Source organism: Penaeus vannamei, chromosome 27 (assembly GCF_042767895.1).
Source record: "Penaeus vannamei isolate JL-2024 chromosome 27, ASM4276789v1, whole genome shotgun sequence".
NCBI lineage: Eukaryota > Metazoa > Arthropoda > Malacostraca > Decapoda > Penaeidae > Penaeus > Penaeus vannamei.
In genome coordinates, this window is record NC_091575.1 from 32,661,814 (window position 1) to 32,686,813 (window position 25,000).

The 25,000-nt window shown below is 47.4% G+C and overlaps 1 protein-coding gene across 9 annotated transcripts in view; it reads left to right on the forward strand.

Moving 5' to 3' along the window:
* Gbeta13F (guanine nucleotide-binding protein subunit beta-1) overlaps positions 1 to 25,000 on the forward strand; it is a 78,511-nt gene that overhangs the window by 45,625 nt on the left and 7,886 nt on the right. For all 9 annotated transcript variants that reach the window (XM_070141223.1, XM_070141228.1, XM_070141226.1 and 6 more), the window contains one exon: positions 19,434 to 19,579. In XM_070141223.1, the coding sequence (XP_069997324.1) occupies positions 19,434 to 19,579 (146 nt within the window). The remainder of the gene's footprint in view (positions 1 to 19,433; positions 19,580 to 25,000) is intronic.

A 25,000-nucleotide genomic window follows, 5' to 3' on the forward strand; every position in this document is an offset into this window, starting at 1 on the left:
TGTTGATGTTGATGTTCGTGGACCTAAATAGGAAAGGAGGGAAATTATGACCATTTTGATTTTCACGTCGTCTTAGTGCAAAATGGTTGTGAAGGTCTCCGATTTTTACGTGTATTTTTATGATTTATTTGAGGAGGCAGAGAGAGAGAGAGAGAGAGAGAGAGAGAGAGAGAGAGAGAGAGAGAGAGAGAGAGACAGAGAAAGAGAGAGAGAGAGAGATTGTCCATTAATAGTACCCTTTAAAACACACCTGCTGACGCCCATTGTGATCTCTTTGATAAGGAATCATCCCAGGGTTTAAAGCATTTCCCGTGCACTCAAACAGGTTTCGTATGATGGGCGTTGTGTGTGTGGGGGGGGGGTCCACGTGTTATCTCTGCTTTCACTTATTTGTCAAGATTGCGGTGAGTCTGCTTGCCACGTCTTTGCGAAACATTCTCTCTCTCTCTCTCTCTCTCTCTCTCTCTCTCTCTCTCTCTCTCTCTCTCTCTCTCTCTCTCTCTCTCTCTCTCTCTCTCTATCTATCTATCTATCTATCTATCTATCTATCTATCTATCTATAGGTCTATATCCATTTTCCTCGAATGTTTGCATCTAATCGTGAATTCGTCCTTGATTTTGGCAGCGCATCCAGGTTATTTTTCTCCTTTGTTGTGGTTCTTGGAGTTGTTCTTTCGTCCTTTTTTTTCTTTCTTTCTCTTTCTTTCTTACATGGCAGGTTCATCTTCGGCTTCCCAGTAGCTTGCGTCTTGAGCCAAGGTATGCAGGTTCCATGAACTCGTTTGTGTCTTGGGAGGGGAGGGAGGGAGGGAGGCATGTTTCTCTCTTTCTCTGTCTTATCTACCTGCCTACCTGTCTGTCTGTCTGTATCTATCAATATATCTAAATATCTTTGTATGACGTTCTATTACAGTGTCTCATTTTCTCTTTCATATCCATCAGGAGTATTGTTTTAAGAAAAATATTATTAAATATCAGTTTTCTTTATCAGATGCTCTCGCCTTGGAAGGTATATATATATATATATATATATATATATATATATATATATATATATATATATATATACATATACATATACATACATGTACATATACACATACACATATATAACAGGTCACATTACACCCTCGCTCTCCCTCAACCCCATCACTCCCACTCACTCCAGTCCCCTCCCCCACTCCCCCCCCCCTCCTTCGCCCGCCTCGTCTGCCTCCCTGGGATTCCTCTCACGCGCATTGACTGCATTCAAGTTTTCCAGAGTTCCATCCATATCTTGTTTTGAATATTTTGTAGTGTTATTAGTACGTGTGTGTTTTTTTCTGTTTTATGGAATACGGAGAATTATCTGATATTGAAAACGACGGGAAATGATTTTTTTTACATATATATAACTATGTATATACACATTTAAAAAAAATATATATTTAATTAGTTTATTTTGTTAATACTGTTATCATTATTGTTATTATTACTATTACTATAACTACCGTAATAATTACTCTAAGTATTATTGTTGCCATTGTTGTTATGACTTTAGCATCACTTTTGTAGAGTTATCTTTCTCATTTTAGTTTTTCCTCTTCTATTTTTGTAAGATTAATCAGACGAACGTTAGTCTGTGCCATCGTTTCATAGTACATGACAGTGCACGAGTGACTCGACTTGCATGTCATGAAGGTGGGGTGCGTTGGTGTCCCTGGCTTGGACTGTTATGCAACACTCACTCTCTCTCTCTCCTTCTCTCTCTCTCTCTCTCTCTCTCTCTCTCTCTCTCTCTCTCTCTCTCTCTCTCTCTCTCTCCCTCTCTCTCTCTCTCTCTCTCTCTCTCTCCTCTCTCCTCTCTCTCCTCTCTCCTCTCTCTCCTCTCTCTCTCTCTCTCTCTCTCTCTCTCCTCTCTCTCTCTCTCTCTCTCTCTCTCTCTCTCTCTCTCTCTCTCTCTCTCTCTCTCCTCTCTCTCTCTCTCTCTCTCCTCTCTCTCTCTCTCTCTCTCTCTCTCTCTCTCTCTCTCTCTCTCTCTCTCTCTCTCTCTCTCTCTCTCTCTCTCTCTCTCTCTCTCTCTCTCTCTCCTTCTCTCTCTCTCTCTCTTCCTCCCTCCCCTCCGTCCTCCGTCCTCATCTGCCTCTCCTCCTCCTCCTCCTCCTCCTCCTCCTCCTCCTCCTCCTCCTCCTCCTCTCCTCCTCCTCCTCCTCCTCCTCCTCCCCATATTTTCTCCCTCTCTCACTCCTTCCACCCCATCTCCATCCCTTTCTCTCTCACTCCTTCCCTTGTGTGGCTGTGCATTATAACTTATTCGTTCCTCCGTTTTCCTCTTTATTCTCGTCGATCACTCGCTTCTCTCTCTCTCCTCATGACCTAACGTGACATTCCCGTGGGCAAGGTTGTCCGAGGGTAAAGTGTGTGTGGGTGCGTGCGTGTGCATTTGTGTGTGTGGGTGTCATTATATATATGCATATGTATATATATATATATATATATATATATATATATATATATATATATATATATAATGTGTGTATATGTATGTATGTGTGAGTGTGGGTGGGGTGAGGGGGAGAGGAGTGGTGGGGGGTAAGTGGGGAAGGAGAGGTGGAGGGGGAGGGGGGCAGATGGATTACCTCGGTAGCCACGTGATGCGGAGGCTTTACTAAAGACTGGTGCACCAACCCCCGGGGACTAGGTCGTGATCATCCCACGGGGACCAGGCTCGCTCTCTCTCTCTCTCTCTCTCTCTCTCTCTCTCTCTCTCTCTCTCTCTCTCTCTCTCTCTCTCTCTCTCTCTCTCTCTCTCTCTCTCCATCTCTCCATCTCTCCATCTCTCCATCTTCCTCTCTCCTCTCCTCCTCTCTCCCTCTCCTCTCTCTCTCTCTCTCTCTCTCTCTCTCTCTCTCTCTCTCTCTCTCTCTCTCTCTCTCTCTCTCTCTCTCTCTCTCTCTCTCTCTCTCTCTCTCTCCATCTCCATCTCCATCTCCATCTCCCTCCCCCTCCCTCTCTCTTTCTCTTTCTCGCTTTCGCAGTCAAAGGTCTTGTTGGAAAGTGTGTGTAAGTGAGAGATAGGGAGAGGGAGGGAACGAGGGTGTGAACATTAAGGGCCTTCGAGACAATGTAGACCGGGTTCTCTTTGGATCGGTTCTCCCGCCGACGCCCCAAAGAGCCAATACAAACCCCGCAGATATAATGCTCTTGTAAGACCCAGTGTGCCAAGGGGAATGGGGAGGGAGTACTAGCCCGTGGGGGGGGGGATATGAAAGGGTGGAGGAAGAAGAGGGAGGGAAGGGAAAGTGTACAGGAAGAGGTGGAGGGAGGAAAAGTGTGCAGGAAGAGGAGGGAGGGAGGGAAAGTGTACAGGAAGAGGAGGAGGGAGGAAAAGTCTACAGGAAGAGGGGAGGGAGGAAAGTGTGCAGGAAGAGGAGGGAGGAAAAGTGTGCAGGAAGAGGAGGAGGGAGGAAAAGTGTACAGGAAGAGGAGGGAGGGAGGGAAAGTGTACAGGAAGAGGAGGAGGAAAAGGGTGGAGGAGGGGGAGGAGAAGTGTAAGAGGAGGGGAGTGGGAGCGAGGAGGGGAGGCGAGTGTTAAGGAGGAGATATTTCAACGGCAGGCACTGTGTACGAGATCACCTTCGTAGGTGTTTGCGGGGGCGGGGCAGAGAAGGGAGGGATGGGGGGAGGATAGTCACAATTAAGGTAATGGTTGAAGAAGGGGAGGGGGGGAGAGGTGAGCTAAAGAGTTTTTAACTGCTGTTGCTGGTTTGTGTGTCGGGGGTTTCCTAGTTAGGTGAAGGCCGGCGGTACGTGCCTAACCCCTGCTGCCTCCAGATTGTTGTCACGTGACGCGCCCTTGCCGGTCACTGGATTGATTTGCTAGCCGGTGCCTGCTCTCCTCCTCCTCCTCCTCCTCCTCCTCCTCCTCCTCCTCCTCCTCCTCCTCTTCCTCCTCTTCCTCTTTCTACCTCATCTTCCTTCTCCTCCCTCTCCATCCCCCTCTTCCTTCTTCTCCCTCTCCTACCCCTACTCCTGCCTCCTCTTACTACTCATACCCATACCACCACCTCCTTTTCCTACTCCCTCCACCACCTCCTCCTCCTCCTCCTCCTACCCCCTCTTGCCCCTCCCCCAGCCGTCAGAATCCCCACTCGCGCCTCCCGCACCACCTTGCTAGCTGTCTGGTTTCTCATGAAGCAGGTACACGCTGCGTTGAATGGGTTGTACTCGAGTTCGTGGATTGTTGCGTAGACACGTGTGTGTGTGTGTGTAAGTGTAAGAGACAGACAGACAGAGACGGATAGAGAGATGGGGGGGGGGAGGGGGCTGGATTGGGGTGTACGTCTTATGTATGTGGTTACTTAACAGTACGAGTGACGGTCTTTACATACGTAAGTACGGTCATATACACTTAAGCACGTACACGTACACACATGCGCATACACAAGGCGTATGTGTTCACACACACACACACACACACACACACACACACACACACACACACACACACACACACACACACACACACACACACACACACACATACTTCCTACCTTCTTTCCTTGACTCAGGTTTTGAGTGACAGGTTATCGCTCCTGGAAGCTGGGTGCGTGTTTGAAGGCTTACACGAAGGTGGTTACCTTAGCTCTGGCAACCTGGCACAGTGCCAGTGTCAGGCGTTACGTGCCTTACTACACCGCCCCCGCCTCTCGGCGCCCGCATAGACCCGCTACTGTTTAAACTCTTGGTATTAATACATGCATTTACCAGAGGCACGCATGTACGAACGCACGCTCAGTCACATAGACGAGCATATAATACTATTAGATTCATATGCGCGCGCATGCACACACGTACACGTATCTGTTATGTATTCTCCATATTATGATCCGTCACGTTAACCTCAAGGACAATGCGACGCCTGGCACGGCTGTCTTATTGTGCGAACTAATGATCCCGCCGTGACGAGCGCCTGCGGGCGTTTGTTTGAGTTTTTTTTTTTTTTTTCTTGTTTTGGTCCGTCGTGGTTGTGGTGGTGCTTTTCTCTCTCTCTCTCTCTCTCTCTCTCTCTCTCTCTCTCTCTCTCTCTCTCTCTCTCTCTCTCTCTCTCTCTCTCTCTCTCTCTCTCTCTCTCTCTCTCTCTCTCCCTTTCTCCCTTTCTCCTGTCTCGAAACCTCATGACATTCGCCCTTCTTCCTTCGGTGCTCTCCGCTTTTCCCGCGTCCAGGACAACGGGCGACACAGGGGCCAGGTGCCCCACGCTGGAGCCGGTGCCAATTTTCGCCCTCGATGGCACAGCGCGATCCGTTGCCAGAGCTGATAAGGAGGGCTCGGCGACGCGCCTCTTGTTGTTACTAGGGTGTTGTTGATTGGCGTCCCTTTTCTGGATTTGATTTTGACTGCATTTTGGGTTTGTTTTGGTGGTTGCGTGGACGGGGTCGGGGTAGGGAGGGTTAGCGCGGGTGTCTTGGACAGACTGACGTTCGTTTCCTGATCATGTGAGGCCTCTTGTGTTGTGCGAGGATGCCACGCTGGCGACGCCCCACGCCTCGGCTCGCCTCTCTTCAAGAAAGACACGCCCCCTCTATCTCTGTCTTGCGATCTATCTATCTCTGTCTGTCTAATTTTCTCATTCACTCTCACTCCATTGCATTCCCTCCCCCATACGCACCTTTTGTTATCACTCCCTATCTTATTATTATTATTATTATTTTTTACATCGTCTACAGATTCTATTTTGCATCCCCCACCCTCTCCTGTAACCATGAACTCAGACATTCCAGCCCCTCAGTCGAGTATATGACATTTTCAACTGTGTGCGTGCGTGCGTGCGTGTGTGTGAGGGAGATCTTGGGAGGGAATGCCTGTTACTGTAGGGGCCAGCATTGCCATTCCAGGTATGTCTGCGGGCGATGAAGGGTTGCCAGTGATAGCGGACATGTGCCATTCTGTGCGTTCTATTAGTTTTTTTTTTATCATTTTCTCTACGATCTACCAGATCACTAGCGTCATTATTCAGTTTACCAACGGTATGGTTCATGAAGCTAATGAAGCGGCGTCTGTGCTGCCGTGCAAAGAGAAGGCCGTTACGTCGCTCTGAGACGCGAGGGTGACGCCCCCCCCCCCTCCTCGGTCTTTCGATCCTTTCGGCGTGGCACTCGTCTGGACGGGCGGGCGAGGGCGAAGGTTGAGGCGGCGGCGGTGGCAGCCAACAGACACACGCGGGAGGCGAGAGCACGAGTGGTGCCTGGCCAACACCGGCAGCTGCACGTATCGACCGTGGCGGACCAGCCCTCTCCCTCCCCCTCCGTATCTCCCCGAGCCCCTCCCCGCGACGCTCTCCCCTCGGCGGCCACCCCCGCTGGCATCATCACGGTCGCGCACGCACATACGGACGCACGTACACTTCTAAGCGCACGTTCACGTGCATTGGGACACGCACTCGCACCCAAAGGCAAAGATAGGCAGACTAAGTGGACGAAACTCTAGCAGAAGCCTGCTGTGCGTGGGGCGGGATGTAGTAAGTGGTCTATTTCTAGAGTGACGTTTTGGGTGGATGTGGGCGTGTCGGCAACATTTCCACCCATACGGGTTGTATATCGCGGCGGGGACGGCGTTGGGGAGGAGGGAATTCACCACCCGCTCGCCGTGAGTCATGGCGGCTCCTTGAGCATTCTCTCTCCCTCTCTCCTCTCTCTCTCTCTCTCTCTCTCTCTCTCTCTCTCTCTCTCTCTCTCTCTCTCTCTCTCTCTCTCTCTCTCTCTCCCTCCCTCTCTCCCTCTCTCCCTCCCCCCTCTCCCTCCCTCTCCCTCCCTCCCCCTCCCCTCCCTCCCTCCCTCCCCCCTCCCTCCCTTTCCCCTCCCTCCCCCTCCTTCCTCACCCCTCCCCTCTCCTTCCCCTCCTTCCCTCCCTCACCTCTTCTCGCCCTCCCTCCCCTCCCAATAGATTAGTGTTTCTCCCCATCCCCTCACAGCCACTTCCTCTCCCCACGAGCGCCTTCCGTCCTCCCCTCCCCTCCTCCTCGCTCCCCCCTCTCTCCCCCTCCGAACGCAGCACAAAGTCGCCCTCAAGTGTGCTCCACTTCCCGCTGCTCCATCGTTCTCCGGCGTGGAGGGTGGATAAGAATATTTGTATGGGGAGGTGGAGAGGAAGTAGGGGTATTTAGAGCGGAGCTGTTGAGGGGGAGGGTCAGGGACGGTAGGGGGAAGGGGGAAGGGCGGGGGTTAATGGGGCGGGCGTCATTTCCGTACAGGAGGCAGGTTGGTATAGGGAGGTAACAGACAGACAGAAAGACAGACAGACAGACAGAGGCAGATAAACATAGAAACATAGAAACAGAAAGACAAAAGTAGTGATAGAGTAAGTGAGCGAATTTAGTGAGTGAGTGAGTGAATGAACGAAAGAAAGGATGCCCACCCAATTGTACCCCTCCTCCCCGTGGACCCGGCGCCCATATGATCCATGCCCTCCGCCCCTGCCCCTCCTACCCTGTGCAAAGCTCCCTTTAGTAGGTCCCACAGATAGCTTCAGTCAACCTCCCCGTCTCTCTCCCACTCGCTCTTGCCATATGTTCCCCTTTATACGTCGCTTTCATCTCGTGCTTTTCATCTCAATTTATGATCAGTTTTTTTTGGAATGTATTTCAGATTGATTTTTAATTTTGATAGTCACAAGATGTGAACCTATGTGGCGCCAATGCTCCCACTACTGCCTGGCACCTGTTGCTGTTTAGCTGACACTGGCACAACCAATGAGCATCCCTTTTTTTCTCTTTCCCTCGAATGTCATTTCACGGGCAACGAACTCTCCGCGCTTGCGCCAGGCGTGCCATATTTCGGCAGCCTTTTGTGCTTTTCATTTTCTAACGTCTTGCGAAAAGAGGGAAAGGGTTGTTTTTTCATATTTATTTATCCGGATAAACTCTTGCGGCCAACTTTACTGCTGTTACTACTACTGCAAGTTTCACTACCACTAATACTACTACTACTACTACTACTACTACTATTACCACTTAAAACTTCTGTCCTTTTGAAATATTAGCATCAACAGCGACTGCTATAGAACTATTACTGTTTTGATTACTATTGCCATTTATGTAATCGCTATTGATTATTATTGTCTTTGCCTTCATCGTACCATTTAGAGCGGTCAAAGATTGAGGGGCGAGAGTAGTCCAGTTGGCATTTGACACTTGGCATCACGCCAGTCGTCATACACGTGTAACAGGCAAGGGTTCGATGGCTACGAGAGAGAGAGAGAGAGAGAGAGAGAGAGAGAGAGAGAGAGAGAGAGAGAGAGAGAGAGAGAGAGAGAGAGAGAGAGAGAGAGAGAGAGAGAGAGACAAGAAAGAGAGAGGGGGGGGAGGGTTTCCGATTCCTCGTTACCCAGCTGGGGGAAAGGGAAGCCGCTGGAAAGACGTTCGACGCCACCCAACGATCCTCCCGAAGGTGCTCGCCGTCGTCGCCTGTCCCGCGGTGCCCGAAGAGGTTCCAGCGTGGGCCGAGTTTGGTGAGAGGGGGTGGGGTGGGACGGGGGGGGGGGGGGGGGCCATGGCCATTGGGGTTGTCCAGCATCCGGCGCGAAGCATGATGATGATGGTGATCGCCGGGAGCTTGATGCAACAAGTGAGCCAAAGCGAGAAGGCGGGTGTTGTGACTCAAAACACGAGTGTCAGGGCTCTATTGTGCGCCCCGATGTCTGGAGAATGTTGATAAAGCACATGTATATTGATTGCCAGCTTGCCTTCCCTGTCTTCTTCTCCTCCTCCTCCTCCTTCGCCCTAGCCTTCGTCTTCGTCCTCGCCTTCTGCCTTTACTTTCTCTCTCTCTCTCTCTCTCTCTCTCTCTCTCTCTCTCTCTCTCTCTCTCTCTCTCTCTCTCTCTCTCTCTCTCTCTCTCTCTCTCTCTCTCATCTTACTCTCAATTACACCACCACCTCCTCCTCTTCCTCGCTTCCGCTCTGAAAATTGTCTTTGGAGAAGGAAGGAAGGAAAAAGTGGGCGGGAGGAGGAACTTTCCCTCACTGCCTCCCACTCCTCCCTCCCACACATCCCCGCCCCCTTACTCCTTCCATCCTCCCTTTCTTACTCCCAGCTTCCAATCACCCCCTCCTTGCATCCCCCCCACCTTCCTCTTACCCCTACCCCCCACCCCACAGACCCCCTCCTTTCCCCACACCCTTCCTTGTTGGTAAAACCAGCAACATTAGCAGAATAACTGAAATGTATACGGAAATGCCTGCTCTGAGCTATTTTTGAGGCTGCCTTCCCTTGTGTTGGTAGGTGATGCAGATCAAAATAGATATCGCCTTTTGTGACTGTAGTAGCTGTTGCTATTAGAATTGGCATTTATAGTTGCATTACCATTAGCCTCGTTAGCGTTTATCAGTATTCATCATCAGTGCCCTTAGGAGTTGCTTTCGCTTCACGAAAGTTACGATTTGAAGTAGCGCAGTGTCAGTACTGTCGTATTCCTTCTCTTCGTCGCCGTCTTCACTCCCCCCTCACCATGCTCCGCTTCATCTACTTCCTCCTCCCACCACCACCGTCTCCTCCTCCTCCTCCTCGAGGTTGAATGGCGGTTGCACTACATATTTTGTTTCTTTTCATCCATGGCCGATTTCATGGCAAGTATGTAGCGATAGACACAGTTCACTATTAAGGATCGGGAATGGGGAGGGTGAAGGGGGGTGGTCGATTGGGAAGGATAGAGGAAGGGTGGGGAGGGGGTTGCTCAATGTTGAGGGCGGTGGGGATTGCTTTCGTAGTATCCTCATTTCTCAGTCGCCGCGGCTGCCTTATTCTCCGTCTCGCTCTCCTTCGGATTTCGTGGTTTTGATGCAACCGCGCGCGCGTGTGTGACGTGTTGTTGAGACGCGTGCATACTCTCTTTTACACTCGCGCATAGATCTATTTTATATATTTTTTTGAAATAAACAGTAGACGATTTGTTGGCTGGAGGGAGCGGGAGATGAGGGGGGGGGGGGAGCATATTGCCCTCCACCTCTCCCTCCGCCATTCCCGACACCCCCCTTCCCTACCCTGGGCTAGTGACGTCATCTAGGCCTGTCGCCACGCGTCCATCCGGTGTCGGGCGGTCGCGGGCGGCTCTGACCTTCAGCCTCTTTTCAGCAGGAATTCCCTACCAGATCTCCTGCCACGGGCTGAGCGTAGGTCGGGGAGATCTTCTTTCTCTTGCTCTATATATCTTCCTCTTTTTATTCCTCTCTCTCTCTCTCTCTCTCTCTCTCTCTCTCTCTCTCTCTCTCTCTCTCTCTCTCTCTCTCTCTCTCTCTCCCTCTCTCGCTCTTTTTCTCTATACCTCAAAACATTTCTTTTTCTCTGTTTCTCCCGTCTTTTTTCCTTTCACTTTTTCCTCTCTCGCTCTTCGTCGAAATATCGTTCTCGTGTAATTATTTTTCCGTTCGTAAAAAAAACGGAAGGAAAAAACGCAAGGCAGTACCGGTGATCGGCAAGGATCATTTTGAGAGTCGACAAAAGCAAACTTCACGAACGAAGGAAGAAATTGGAGAGACGTAATAATAATAAAACCACGCGAAATTGTATGAACACAGTGTTCTCTCGCGTCTCTCTCGTCCCTCCTTCCTCCCCTACGCCGGCGGGGGGAAAGGGCCGTCGGCTCGCGGGGAGAGAGAGGTCAAAGGCACGGCTGAAAGCGACGGCAGCGGCGGCCGAGGGCCTAGGGAGGGAGGGAGGGGGGGGGGAGTGGTCGCCGCCGTCGCGTGGTGTGGGTCTTTCCCCGAGCCTTGTGCCACGGCCGTGATGATGATGATGATGATATCCGCTGTTTCGTCGGGTGACTTGCGTGGATCGACCGTTTGTTTGAAGGGTTTTGTCTCGCACTCTTTCTTTTCCTACTCCTTCGTCTTCTTTCTTCTTCTTTTTCTTCTTTTTTCTTTCTTCTTCTCCTTCTCCTTCTTCTTCTTCTTCTCCTTCTCCTTCTTCTTCTTCTTCTTCTTCTTCTTCCCCTTAATGCTTTGTTTCCCTTCTTCCCCTCACCTCGCTTCTTCTTAACTCTTTATCTTTTCTTTGTCCTTTGACCGCCTCCTCCTCCTCCTCGTCCTCCATTTCCTAATTCTCCCTTCCTGTATGGCACACACTTCTCGTTCTTATATTTTTTCTGTCTCATTTTCCAATTGTACCTCTCGATCGTCTTTTTTTCTTCTTGTTTCCTCTCTCCCCTCATTCCTCCCACCAACACGCTTCTCCTTCACTTTGGACTCAATCGCATAGACCCGTTTCAGACCCCATAAAGCAAGTAAAGTGAACAGGAGTTCAAAGCTCGACCATTTGAACGTTTCGAAACATCCGGTGACTTTTCCCAGTCTCGGGTGTGCCTGTTTCTGCTTTGTGCACTTGTTTTGTTGTACACGCGACGCATTATGGTTGTGTTTTTCTTTTCTTTCACGGAATGGATTGGATTGCATGTGGGGGGGAGGGGGAGGCTGCGAGAAGAGTGGAAGGGACGGATGGAGGGAGGGGGGGGGGTAGCAGCTGATTGAGTTTCCGTTTGAATTACACGTGTGAGAGAGTACCGTCGAAAGCACGCGCACCTGTGATGATTCACTCGAAAGGATGGACGACGTGGTTCCTGTTCTTCTTGTTGTTATGTTACTTGCTACTTTTTTGGTGCCATTATTTCTGGTCAGGCGGGAAATATGGGTGTCCGCTGTTGGTCAGGACCGAGTTTGCTTCTTTTGTGGACTTTTTTAATACTGTATTTGTCAGTCGGCTTTGGATCGATCGTGTGTTCCGTCACGTCATTTTTCCTCTCGCCCCCCTTCCATTTTTCTTCCTCCTACTACTTTCTCCCTACTCCTACCTTTTTTCCCCTCTCTCCACCCTCTTCCCCCTTCCCCACTCCTCGTTTTCCCCCTCCCCTCCCCCTCTTTCTACCCTCTTCCTATCCTCTTCCTACCCTCTTCCTACCCTTGTCCCCCACTTCCTACTCCTTTCCTCCCTCTCCCTCTCTTTCAACCCATTTCTCCCCCCTCTCTTCCCCCCTTTCCATTTCGTCTTTTTTCCGCATATCCTGGTATACTGATGGACACTCACTTCAGCCGTGCGTGTTCCTCCCACACATAAACTGCTGACCAATATCTATTTATAGCCGGGCGGTTCGATATGATGTGTGCTTTGCGTGCGGAGCCCCGTCGTCGTGCGTGCTTGTGTCTGTACGTCCTTGTGTCTTTGGTTGTCTGTGCGTTTGTCCGTTTGCCTGCCTGCCTGCCTGCCTGCCTGACCTGCCGGCCTAATGAAATGAGGTCAGGTAAGCCATTAACTCGATGTTTGGCAGGTCTTGGCTGGTCAGGCTCGCGCGGTTGAATATCTTTCCTAATATCAGTTTACATGCGGTTTTGTCGTTTTTTTTTTTCTCGCACGCACAACACAACACAACACAACACGCATATCTGTCTGTCTATCTCCCCCCCCCCGCCTCTCTCTCTCTCTCTAGTCTCTGAGTGGATACATTCTCTCTCTCTCTCTCTCTCTCTCTCTCTCTCTCTCTCTCTCTCTCTCTCTCATCTCTCTCTCTCTCTCTCTCTCTCTCCCCTATCTTTCCCCCTCTTCCCCTGCCTCTCCCTCTCTCCCTCCTTCTCTCCCTTTCCTTTCCATCTCTCTCACTCAGGCACACACATACACACACCACCATTCGTGACCCATTACAACCACCTCCAATTGACCTCCCCCCCCCCCTCCCCCTCCCGGCAACCCCACCGACGTCACCTCAGCCTCAGCGACCAGACGCCGGTGGGTTGGTACCGGAGCCGCCCCCCCCCCCCCCCTTTATGTTTTGTAAGTCGGCGGCGTGGTATGGTCGATAACAGTGGACTGGTTATTGATCTTTACAATAGCCTGGGATCAATATCAGTCGGGTTGGGGCGGGGAGGGAAGGAAGGGAAGGGGAGGGGAAGGGTGCGGAGGGGAGGAAGGGAATGGGTGAGGAGGGCGAGGGGAGGAAGGGAAGGGATGAGGGGAAGGGGTGGGGAGGAGGGGGAGGGGTGGAGGTTGGACTGTGGGGGTGTAGGGAAGGGGAGAAGGGGGGTGGTAATGGTGGTAGTAGTGGTGGTGGTTATGATTGGCACACTAGATCCAGGAGGAATAATGGAAGTGAACGAATGCACTAGAAGAAAGGAAAAGGAGGTGCATCATGGACAGAAAGGGCATTGGATCTGGGGGGGGGGGGGAGTGAAATATATTGATAAAATGGAGGAGGTGGGGGAAGGTATGGATGGAAAGGTATGAGTTTGTTTTTATTATAACCGTCTCATCATAGAGTTGGAGAAAACAGGAATAACAAATCGCTCCCATATTAAGGAATAGGTTAAGGATAAAGATAATGGCGAAAAAGAACAACAGTAATGGAGGCACCAGCTTAACGCGCCCAACTCCTTCGGTTCTCCCCTCCCGAATTATAGCTTCATCTTTAAGAAGGAAGCCCGCTTGTTGCCGGTCGCAGTGTGTGTGTCTGTGTCGTCAGCCTCTCTCGGTAGATGTTTTCTTTCTATCTTTCTCCATTCTGCACCAATCATGCCCGCCAGATGAGAATGTGGGCGAGTGCGAGACGGCCTGGGCTATGGTGAAGACAGGCGATGGGGAAATTGGTTCGCGAGATGGCCGGCGGGACGGGGGATGTGTCACCATATACAGGATGGGAAGGAGGAAGGAGAATGCAGAATTCGTTCCGGAGGCCACAAGTGTGTGTGTGTGTTTGTGCGCATGCATGCGTGCGTGCGAGCGAGCGAGGGTGGCGGTCGGCGAGTGTGTAGTGGTGGAGGTAGCGAGGGTGTAAGCAGGGTGTAGCGGGCATATCGACCCAGACACTGCAGAGACCGGGGACCAGCCGTTGCCACGCCCGTGCAACCGCATGTTGTTCTCGGGTTGAAGTCTTTATCTAGCGAGCCACGCATTATCTATCAGTGGGTGCGTTTGTTCCCTTGCAGTTCTCACGGAACTAACTGTACATCACCATCACCTACCGCCACCATTGCCGAGTTTACGACGTGATGACGTCACCCTGGAGCCAACGGACGGAGACACACACACGCGCACACACACACACACACACACACACACACACACACACACACACACACACACACACACACACACACACACACACACACACACACACACACACAGACAGACAGACAGACAGACAGACAGACAGACAGAGACAGAGACAGATATAGACATGGGGTGAAGCAAGTGGACTGTGTTAGGTCATTTGCAGCAGTGACGGAAAGGGTCGTGGGTTGGTGTTACAGCATTCGGTCCAGGATAGGAAGATAATCCAGCTTGTTAAAGGTTATACTTTTGGTACTGTTGTCGGCGATGTTAACGGAAACGGTAATATGTCTTTTTATGTCCTCGCTAAAGGGCAAGAGTATATTGTATGGATTGTCAGTGTTATGTTTCACCCTCACCCCCCATCTCGCTCACAATCTTTTTTTCAGTCCTTTTATTTCATAAATTCTGGTGGATTCATATGCAACATGCTTCGAATCTCCTCGTCGTTGCGTTGCCACCCATGTTATTCAAGGATATAATGAGCGCATTTTCTACGCCAGAGGTCGATAGGGCATGCCACGTTCGTGCAGAAAACAGTCAACAGACGAAGAAAAGAAGAAGAAAAAAGAAAGGAGGAGAGATACAGGCAAAATGCGACTGGTTCGGGGCACCGTTCTGGTTTCGGGTCGCGGGATCGATGCTGTGCGAGCCATTAGAATGTGGAAGAGGAGGAGATGGAGGTGGAGGGGAACGGCCTGATAAAGAAATGGCATTGAGAATGTGGAGTTACAGATCACCTCCGTGAGATTGGGTTGGGGGGACGATGGGAATTCCTCACGGGTGTGTAACGCCAAATGACCTTTGGTGTGTTTTACATTTATTTATTCTTTTCTTTTCGGTAATTTTGCATTGGACCTTTAGACCGCGGTGGCGAAATGAGTTTCCCTCGGTGCCGGTGGTGGCGGCGGCGGCGGCGACGACGGAGTAAATGTCACTGGGGTTGCGTTTACTGTGAAGCGGATGTTGTTATCTGATTGTAACACTTGTGAGCCAAACCTCCGCCTCCGTGCGTGATAACGCCGGAGTCTCCACTTACTGCGCGTGAACTCGCCCGCGGTCCCAGACCCGAGCTGGAGATCTTGTTCCGGAGGCCGCAGAGCGAGGCTGGCTCCGTCGATGATTCACGACTTCGGAGGGGCCTAGGGCCAGACTCGGGGCGACAGGGGATTCACGTAGTCATTATCTACTTTACTCTATATATCAATACTTCGTTAATAGACCCAGATGTTCTATGGCAGCGTTCATTATTCCATGCGGATGGCGGCTTTATTTTGAGGACTGAGTTTTGCCCTCTCCTTTGGGCATATTCCGCAAAGGCGCTGTTCCGGCGGCCGTGGCCAGAGTCGTGCCAGGTGAGTTGCCCGGGTCTGCGTCGGCGCATTGGTTGGTGTTTGGAGAGAGATTTAGAGGCGGCCACACAACCATCCCTCCGAGAGTGTTTATTTATTGTGTTATTTAGTTTTCTCCTCTCTTGTAGGATGCGGATGTGCTCGACTCCGCTGTATCTGGAACTCCCATGACTCAACCCTGAGGGACTTTGTTATTAGGAATCGCTACGGAGTGTGGTTTGGCTGTTGTTAAAGTACCAGCACTTCGCTCTTCGTGTTATTCTTTTCGTCCTCTGTGAACTAGGTGTATGTACATTGCTGCAGTAATTCTGTTCTTACCCTATCTTTTTTTGTCTGTGTCTGTCTCGTGCCACGTCGAAGCGGGTCAAAAGTCTCTGGTATTTCCATTTTTACGCTGACATCAGATTATGTTGTTTATCTCATTTCCCTGATTCAGTTGATGGTAAGGTCAGAGGTAAATGTGAGCTTTTGGCGTGCAGATCGTGTGCCGTCTACTGCCAGATTGAATGAGGAAGATCGCCAGGACGGTAGACGTGTCACGTGACGGCGTTTGGGTCAAGGGTGAGAGCTAACGAGGACCCCCCCCCCCCCATTCTTTTCCGTTTTCCCCTCAAAAGCTTTCTGGCCACTTATACCCTCTTTTCTTCCATGGCTGGTTCTGGCCTTTACTTTATATATCTACTGTTCCTTGTGACGAACCTGTGTCACCTGGAGTTCGGTCGCTTTTATTTCCCCTCTAGACACATTGTCCGCATCCCCTTCTTTTGTGTTAGATGGTTGAAGGTTTATTGTTTGTCTGTTTTGACCCCCCCCCCCTTTCTCTATCTATCCATCTATCTATCTATCTCTCCCCCTCCCCCTTTCCTCTTCCCCTCCTTCTTCCTTTCTCCCTTCTACCCCCCCCCCCCCCCCCTATTCTCTCTTCCACCCCACTCGGTCCCCCACTTCATCTCCCCCTTGGCCCCTCATACAGTTTGTTTACTTATACAAACCTCGGTTTATGGCGCGTTTCGTCTTATCCGATGACCTCAAGTGCTCAGTCTGGCTGCTTCTAAGCACGAAAGGAAGGAGTGAGGGAGTAGGAGAGGAAAAAAGGAAAAGAAAGAGAGAGAGAGAGAGAGAGAGAGAGAGAGAGAGAGAGAGAGAGAGAGAAAGAGAGAGAGAGAGAGAGAGAGAGAGATAAAGAGAGAGAGAGAGAGAGAGCAAGAGGCGGAGGAAGAGATGGAAGGGAAAGGGAGAGGCAAGGAGTTAGAGGAGAAAAAGAAGGAAAGGGAGAGACAAGGAGGAGGTGAAAGAGAAGGAAAGCAAAGAAGAAAGAGGAGGAAAAGTGGATGGAAGGGAGAGTAATAAAATGAGAAAGAGAGGGAAAGGGCGCATACGGAAGAAGAAAAAAGTTGAGGCAACCCGTAGCAGCAACAGCGAAGGGAGCGTTGCGCCAGCAGGCTATGACGTAAGCAGTGACGTAGCCGACTCTTTCCCTATCCTCAAGTTCCCTCCCTCCCCGCCGTACCTCTCTTCCCTCTCCCATGCCCTCCCCTCCTCCCGGCTTCTCCTCCTCCTCCCTTGCCTCCCCGCCTCCCCCCTTGCCTCCCCGCCTCCCTTCCCTTGCCTCCCCGCCTCCCTTCCCTTGCCTTCCCGTCTCCCCTCGCCTTTCTCTCCAGCTCCCCGTCAAGGGAAATTGAACCTTTGCTGCTGTTGCTACTGCTACCGATCGCGTCCTGTGCTCATGCGACGGTCTTTAGGATTAGTGTGTGTGTGTCTGTCTGTCTGTCTGTTTATCTACATTTGCTTTTGTGTTTCAAAGAAAGACGGGGAAGAAGAAAAGACCTTTAGCTTACTCTTGGAAGAACAAGGAATTGAAACTAACGAAATGCGGCATTATGTATCCTGTCGTTCATCCGTGGACGATGGTTGACGTGCTTTGTCCATACAATTTCGGTTATTTTCTATTTCTTCTTCATCGACTTTTGGTCCTCAGTTTTGTCTGTCTTTATCTTTCACATCGTTATTTGGCGTCGGTTCGTTCGAACTCTTATCCTTTTCTCCTCCGACGCCACTCCATGGGGTGGAAAAATAAACTCCAGAGACAGCGCATAGGAGAGCTTAAAGCATACGTGAGGAGGGCGCTGGTACGGCATCCCTCCCGCAGGTGCCGTAAGGGTCGGGTGTGGCGACTCCCCCTCCTCCTATCCCCATTCCCCCCAACGCTGGTATAGCCTGGGGAAGAGGCGTGAAGGTGAGGAGCAAGGTATGGTGGGAGATAGGTGGGCGGGCGTGGACACGGCAGAACATTACCTGTGCCATAAGTCTTCTCGGGAGAGTGCCCGGAGGAGTGGCAAAAGGTTGAGGAAGGTTATATTGAAGCGGAATGGTGTGTGTCTCTCTTTCTCTTTCTCTTTCTCATACTCTTTTGTATGTTTCTATCTCTCTGGTGTCGTCTGATGCCTGCGTCTATTAATCCAAAGTATGCTAAGAAGGTATGTTACAAGCACGCTCTGCTACACCTTTGGCTTCAGTAGGTATTTTAAACATTTGTAGCCGTTGATGTCGGTTGGCTGATTAAACGGCAAATAAAGAGGAATGGCGCTGCGTTATTGGATATTCGGCAGGCTGTATCGATCACCGTTTAAACCGCTACCGGTAGAGGCTGCAGATGGATTCGTTGCGGGGAGAGTGATTCCTCGTGAGATTCAGGATTAGACCTGGGGGAGGAGAGGGAAGTGGTGGAGTGGGAGAGGCCGATGGTCATTCGACTTCTCCCCCCCCCTACACATTTTTTTTCGGAATCAAGAAGAAAGTCACAAGGATATAGGCAGATTATTAGCGCAGTTGTACTTTCCGATGCTCTCAAGAGTTGGTGACATCGCATTTCGTAATAAACGTGACCGCGGCGCAATCTCTGCGTAAGATACGGCGCTGATGGAATATCGCAGTAAAGGTCTCCGGCGGTAAAATTCGTATGGGATTCACGTGCATGTTCGTCGGCGCGCGGACGGACAAGTAAACGGCGCACCACACAAGCATACAAAGAAAGAAAGAAAGAAAGAACAGAGCGAGTTTGACACTTCAAAATGATCTTTTACATTTTTCAAGTCATATACCCAACGAAACTACTACGAAGCGCAGGACCAAAGATGGCAGTGTGGGAAATCTTTTTGGAGGGGATTTGAAGGTGTATCATTAATGCAGGCAATATTGTGAAAGGGCTTTTACAATACGCATTATGATGACTGTTATTATGATCATGATTAACAGTCAGATTACTATCATCACTTACCATTATTATTTGTTGAATTATTTATTTATGGAGGAATGTGGAATTGAATCTCTGTGTATGATCTTGAATATTATAAAGCATAATTTTCATATGGATAACATTATTGTGTGTTAAGTAGTTGTTTTTTTTCCACTCAGAAATGATATTTTTATATTTGACAATCTCCAAGCAACCCTAGAGCATTTATTTCCAACAGTTATGTCAAGTATCCAGAATTTGTTTAAAGGAAAGAAAGGAAAATAGTAAAATGAGAATTGAAAGGAAACAAACAGAAGTAGAAAAGTCAATGAGCACTGATGTAAGGCTTTTCCTGGGATTTTATTTGTAGGTGTACTTCTTCTATGCTTTGAGTCCATTACAAATACTATAACAAAAACCAAAGACACTGCACACATCAAACAGAAACATAACAAATAGTGAGAGGGAAGATAAACATAAGAATAAGTTGAATTCCAGATGAAGATGGAACATAGCATAGATGGGTACACTTTTCACAGTGTAGTGTAATGCTCAAATAATCTATGAGAGACTATATAATAGATTATAGATCAAAATAGATTTTTTCAAGAAAGTTTAAGATTATACAAGAGATTAGTGATACATCCACTGATCATATAGTGAGGGATGCCTGTATATGATTTATTTTACCAAATTTTGCTATGATTTTAAGGATTTTTCTTTTTATTTAGTAATAATTATGTAAGCAGTGTTTCTAATGACATTCCTCTCTCCTTTCCAGGATGCTCGCAAAAATGCACTTGACACGACCTTGGTCCAAGCCACATCCGGCATGGACCCTATTGGCCGAATTCAGATGCGAACCAGGAGAACGCTTAGAGGACACTTAGCCAAAATATATGCCATGCACTGGGGGTCGGACTCTAGGTGAGTACAAGGACATGTGTGCTGTCGTCTTCTTCCATCCTGCTGGTGACCATAGTTTTTGTCTGTTGTTGGACTGCTGCTACCATCACCACTGCTGCTGCTGTTGGTGCTGCTGCTTTTCCATCTCTGTCTTTCCTTCCCATTCTACTTCATTCCCTTATTCATGGTCATTTTTCATTTTTTGTTTGCTGTTAAGGTCTCGCATTTTTCCCAGGTTTCTTTTAAGTAATTTTTGTTCTCATTTTCCAGAGTGTCTCCCTCTCTTTTCTCTCTCTCTATCTATCTATCTATCTGTCTGTCTGTCTGTCTGTCTGTCTGTCTGTCTGTCTGTCTGTCTATCTCTCCTTTTCTCTCCCTCTCTCTTTCTCTCATTTTCCTCTCCCTCTCTCTTTCTCTCATTTTCCTCTCCCTCTCTCTTTCTCTCATTTTCCTCTCTCTCTCTCTCTCTCTCTCTCTCTCTCTCTCTCTCTCTCTCTCTCTCTCTCTCTCTCTCTCTCTCTCTCTCTCTCTCTCTCTCTCTCTCTCTCTCTCTCTCTCTTTCTCTTTCTTTCTCTTTCTCTTTCACATCTTTTCTTTCTCTTGTATCATTCTTATGATTTATCAGTCACAGTTATGGGTGAAGGTTTACTTTTTATTTAAGATTTTCATTCATTTTTTCAACCCAAGTAGTTGTGTATGTTCCTTATTAAAATTTTATCATTGTCTTGTTTTAACCAAATATATGTTGTATATATTTTTTATGATGATTATTATTACATATTGGTATGTATGTGTTATGCATGCTGGATGCAAGACCCCTTTTGTGAGCTTGGGAGCTTTTCTGAGAAGGGTGTCCGGTGCCTGTTTACACAGGTCAGGTGGTGAGCCTATATTTAGACTGGATTATCTTGGCAGCTGGCGAGGGAGGTAGTGATTGGGGGAAGGAAGGGGAGGGGAGGCAGGGAAAAGGTGGGATTTGAGCTGGTTCTCCAACATAGCATGATACATCACCATTACTGGTGGTGGGTGGGATGGAGGAGGGCAGGGGAGTGGGAAGGTTTTGGTCATGAGGTAGAGGTGGAGATTCTAACTCTCCTGTTTCTCCTCCCCTTCGTCCTCCTTCCTCTCCTCTGTCTTTGCTTGCCATTTTGTTTTTAGCTCAGTCTTTGTCAGGTCCTTTGTGCTGCTTTAATTTTTGTTTGTTTGTTTTTTGTACCATCTTGTTCTTGGTGTTCTTCCCTTTCCTTGAAAGATTTAATCATCAGAGATTGTGCAATTTTTTTCAAACTCTTTGCCTCCCTTCTTATGTCCCCTTGCTTTTTCTTTTTTTCTTTTTGGATTTATGATTTATGTACTTGTTTGTTTAGATGCCATTCCTCATCTTGAGTGTCCTTGTGGCTTTTCTGAGGGTTTTTGAAGTTCTTGCCTCCTAGCCATCCCACTTTGAAGGACAGCCACTTCAGCCACATGCAAACAAGCACCCGCACTCATTGTGGTATAGACAGCTATGTATGTGGGCATGTGTAAATAATGATATGGATTTCAAGGTTAATCCCCCACTCCCTCTCTCACTTTGTGTATTAAGATACACAATTCCTTCATAATCCAAGTGAAGCTTAAATGTCCTCCATCAGGTCATTACGAGATGCCTTGTCCTTGTTTTTGCTGTTGTTTCTTTAGGGTGCAAGACAAATTAACAGTGTGGGGAGATTACATAGGTGATTAAAGTGATTAGTTGAAAGAAGAGAAGGGAAAAAAAACTAGTTGATAGGGAGAGGATTGTTGGGGTAGGTGAGTAGACAGGCGGGAGTTCTCATAGTCTCATGAGAGGGATTGTGTTAGTAATGTTTTTGTGATCTGATTTGACATGCTTTTTGACCATAAGAATTTGTGTTTGGGGGTATAGGGCATTGAAATTTGTATTTTTTATTCTATGGTTATCCTCACTTAAGCATCCCCCCATAAAAAGAAAGAAAAGAAATAATGATTACTATAATAATAATAATGGTAATGATAACTAGTAGCACTCAGAGAGCACATACCTTTACCAAGGCAATAACGGTAACTGATGCAATCATTTAGAATATTCCTGGATCCTGATCACTGCCAAAATTTAATGGCATCTAAGATTGGCTAAAACACTTCTCTGGAAAATATTTCATAAAAATCTATTAACCTTTAATAACCTTTTTGAGTTATCCTGCTGACCATAGTTCAAACAAACAAACAAACAAACATTACCAAAACGTAAACTCCTTGGGGAGGTAATAATAATAATAATAATGTTGATTGGGGGGAAAATGCAAGAAAGCATTTTTTGGTTGTTTTCTTGTCATATTCTTCACAATGCTTAAGCAGCTCCTGCTTGTCTATTGCCATGAGGGGGCATGTTAAAGGAGACTGGTATTTTTACATGTTACGAATTAAGTAACAGAGAAAATACATTGAAAAACTTGGGAATCCTATGATCTGCAGGGCACTTTTTGCTCTTTATGTAACAACTTGAGGTCAAGCAGCAGTAGCTCATGATGCATGAGTTTTTATGCTTTTGCTTTTTGTGTCTGTGAGCCATGAAAAATGCCTTGGCGAAGGATCAGTGGCCATGACTTGAGCAAAAACTCAGCCAGCTCTCTGCCACTCATGAACAGTTTTGATGGTGGATATCTGATGAAGGTATGGTTTTCTTTCACCTCGTTCATCTCTCTCTCTCTCTCTCTCTCTCTCTCTCTCTCTCTCTCTCTCTCTCTCTCTCTCTCTCTCTCTCTCTCTCTCTCTCTCTCTCTCTCTCTCTCTCTCTCTCTCTCTCCCCCTCCCTCCCCTCTCTCTCTCCCTCTCCCTCTCCCTCTCTCTCCCTCTCCCTCTCCCTCTCCCTCTCCCCCTCCCTCCCCTCTCTCTCTCCCTCTCCCTCTCCCTCCCTCCCTCCCTCCCTCTCCCTTTCCCTCTTCCTCTCCCTCTCCCTCTCCCTTTCCCTCTCCCTCTCCCCCCCCCTCTGCTCCCTGCTCCCTCTTTCTCTTTCTCTCTCCTTAGGCCCCTTCTCATTCCCTTCCCTAACCTCCTTTTTCTCTCTCATTGCCTCTCCCACTTTCCTCCCCTCCTACGTATTGTTCCTGTGGGTGGATCTTGATCTGTTGTAGATTCCTCCCAAGAAGAGTGAATAATACCTGACAAAATAAGGAGGCAGTTGCATTTATCTGGTTGGAATTTTTCCTTTTGAGTGGGCTGATAGTGACTTCTTCAAGACCTTTTCATTCGGCCTGCAGTCTGTGTGTGTGTGTTGCAGTCCATTCCTATGTGCTTTTATTTCAGTTTCTTACTGAGCATAAAGTTTCATCAATTACTGGGAAGGGCTTCACTTCATAAAGTCATCACCACTGACCTTCAGTTGGTTTGTGTTGTTGCATGAGCATAGTTGATGCTTGTATCTGCTGTGCTTTCCCATATATTAGCATTTTGTCATGTGCTGCATTTTGATGGATGTGTTTCATCAAGCATGCTGCATGGCATTATTATTTATTTATTTATTTTTATTTATTTATTTTTTTCTCAATATGATTATATATATATAATACCCCCCTCCCCACACACACTTTTGACTACCACCTGAAATTCAAGATGCAGAAGCTCAGAAATTGTGAATTGTATATCATTCCCTGTATTAACTATGCATTTGATAAGTGGAGCACACACTCCCCCTCCTTCCCATGCTGCTATGCCCCCATATCCCCCCCCCCCCACTTATTTTGTTGTCTTAGCATCAGACCGTCCCAATTGTTGATATGTAGTGGTTGCCGAGCAAGCTTCTCTGCTTAGAAGATCATTTTGGTGCATATTGGACCTGGAAGTTCGCCCAAAGTTACAGTATTTGTGTTGGCATTTTACTTTTGAGGACAGCCATGCATAATGTGACACTGGCTGGCTTCATGTCTAAAGGCAGCATTGACTTGACCTTTAGTTTGCATCAATGAAATCTTTGATGAACTAGTAAATGATGGTGCTTTGTCCCCTTTCATATTAGACCCATTTCTTTTTAACTTATATTTAACCAATAATGGACAAAATGGTCATTTTCTTCAATTGCATTACTGAAATTACAAGCAAAACATCTTTGATCATAATTTAATGAATCACTATAAAGTTGTTTAAAGTAATATTCCTTTATGATTGTGATGTGAAGTATGATCCAACTTTTCAATAAACTATAAGCCATTATAGTGTTCCCCAATTTTTTAGATGTATACATCTATTTATTGTATCCCTCTTCTTAAAACAGGAAGTAGATGTGTAAAAAGCAGTGGTTTCTCAGTCATAAATACTGTATATTCCGTTATTTTTGCCACCTAATTTTATTTGTTTTGTGTGTTTGTGGGTGGGCCGTGGGAATGAGCTACTACAACCTCTCAATACTGTATTTTATCAGGGGTATAAATATTTGCCTCTTTGGCTCCTCTTTCTGTGTGTTATTTATGTTAAGTGTAGGCATTAAAGCACCTTTTCATGAATACTTTTTACTTTTTTTTTTTTTTTTTTTTTTTTTTTTTCTTTTTTTTTCTTTCTTTTCTTTTTTTTTTTCTTTTTCTTTTTTTCTTTATTATTCAGATCTAATGAAACTACCTGTATTTGTATAATTCTGGTATTTTTACTTGTTTGATGTAAAAAACGATAACTAGGAAAGAAAAGAAAAGAACATGTAACCTTTGAAAGATCAATGAATAAATGGACTAAACCCTATCTTCTTTTGACAGACATTTATTGAGGAAGGTTCACTTGAGCGATCCTCCCTTATGCCCGGGCAAGGGGGCATAATATGTCACACTAAGCAGGGTTCCCCCCCTTGGCAGGCATCTGTGCCATCTGAGTAGGAATGATGAGATGGCCACACCTAGAGTGGAGTCGGAATGTGGTAGCGCGAAGAGGTGTTGATTTTCCCCCACATGACAGAAACTTTGTTCTAATGACATATGGGGTTACAGCTCTTAGCTTGTGTGTTTATTGTCATTGATTGTGAGTTTCAATCATGCCAGGGAGCCTTAAGCAGAGTATCCATTTTCTTACCATCCCCTTGATAATAACGAAAGTGGTATTTCACATAAGCGGTACTTTTTTATAGTGTGGTGTCAGTTGTTTTAGTGGTATGTGGAAAAAGAAAGAAAAAGATACAATAGATAATATGTGAAGTGCTCATCATAGTAAATGGTTATATACCCACATACCACTTCTAAGAATATACTTTCTGTAAATTGTAGGTCATTCCTCATGAAAGATCTTTGTTTTTAGTTAGAATTTTATATATATATAATATATATATATATATATATATATATATATATATATATATATATATATATATATATATATACATATATATATACATACATACATACATACATACACACACACATTCATATACATATATACATATACATATTTATACATATATGTAAA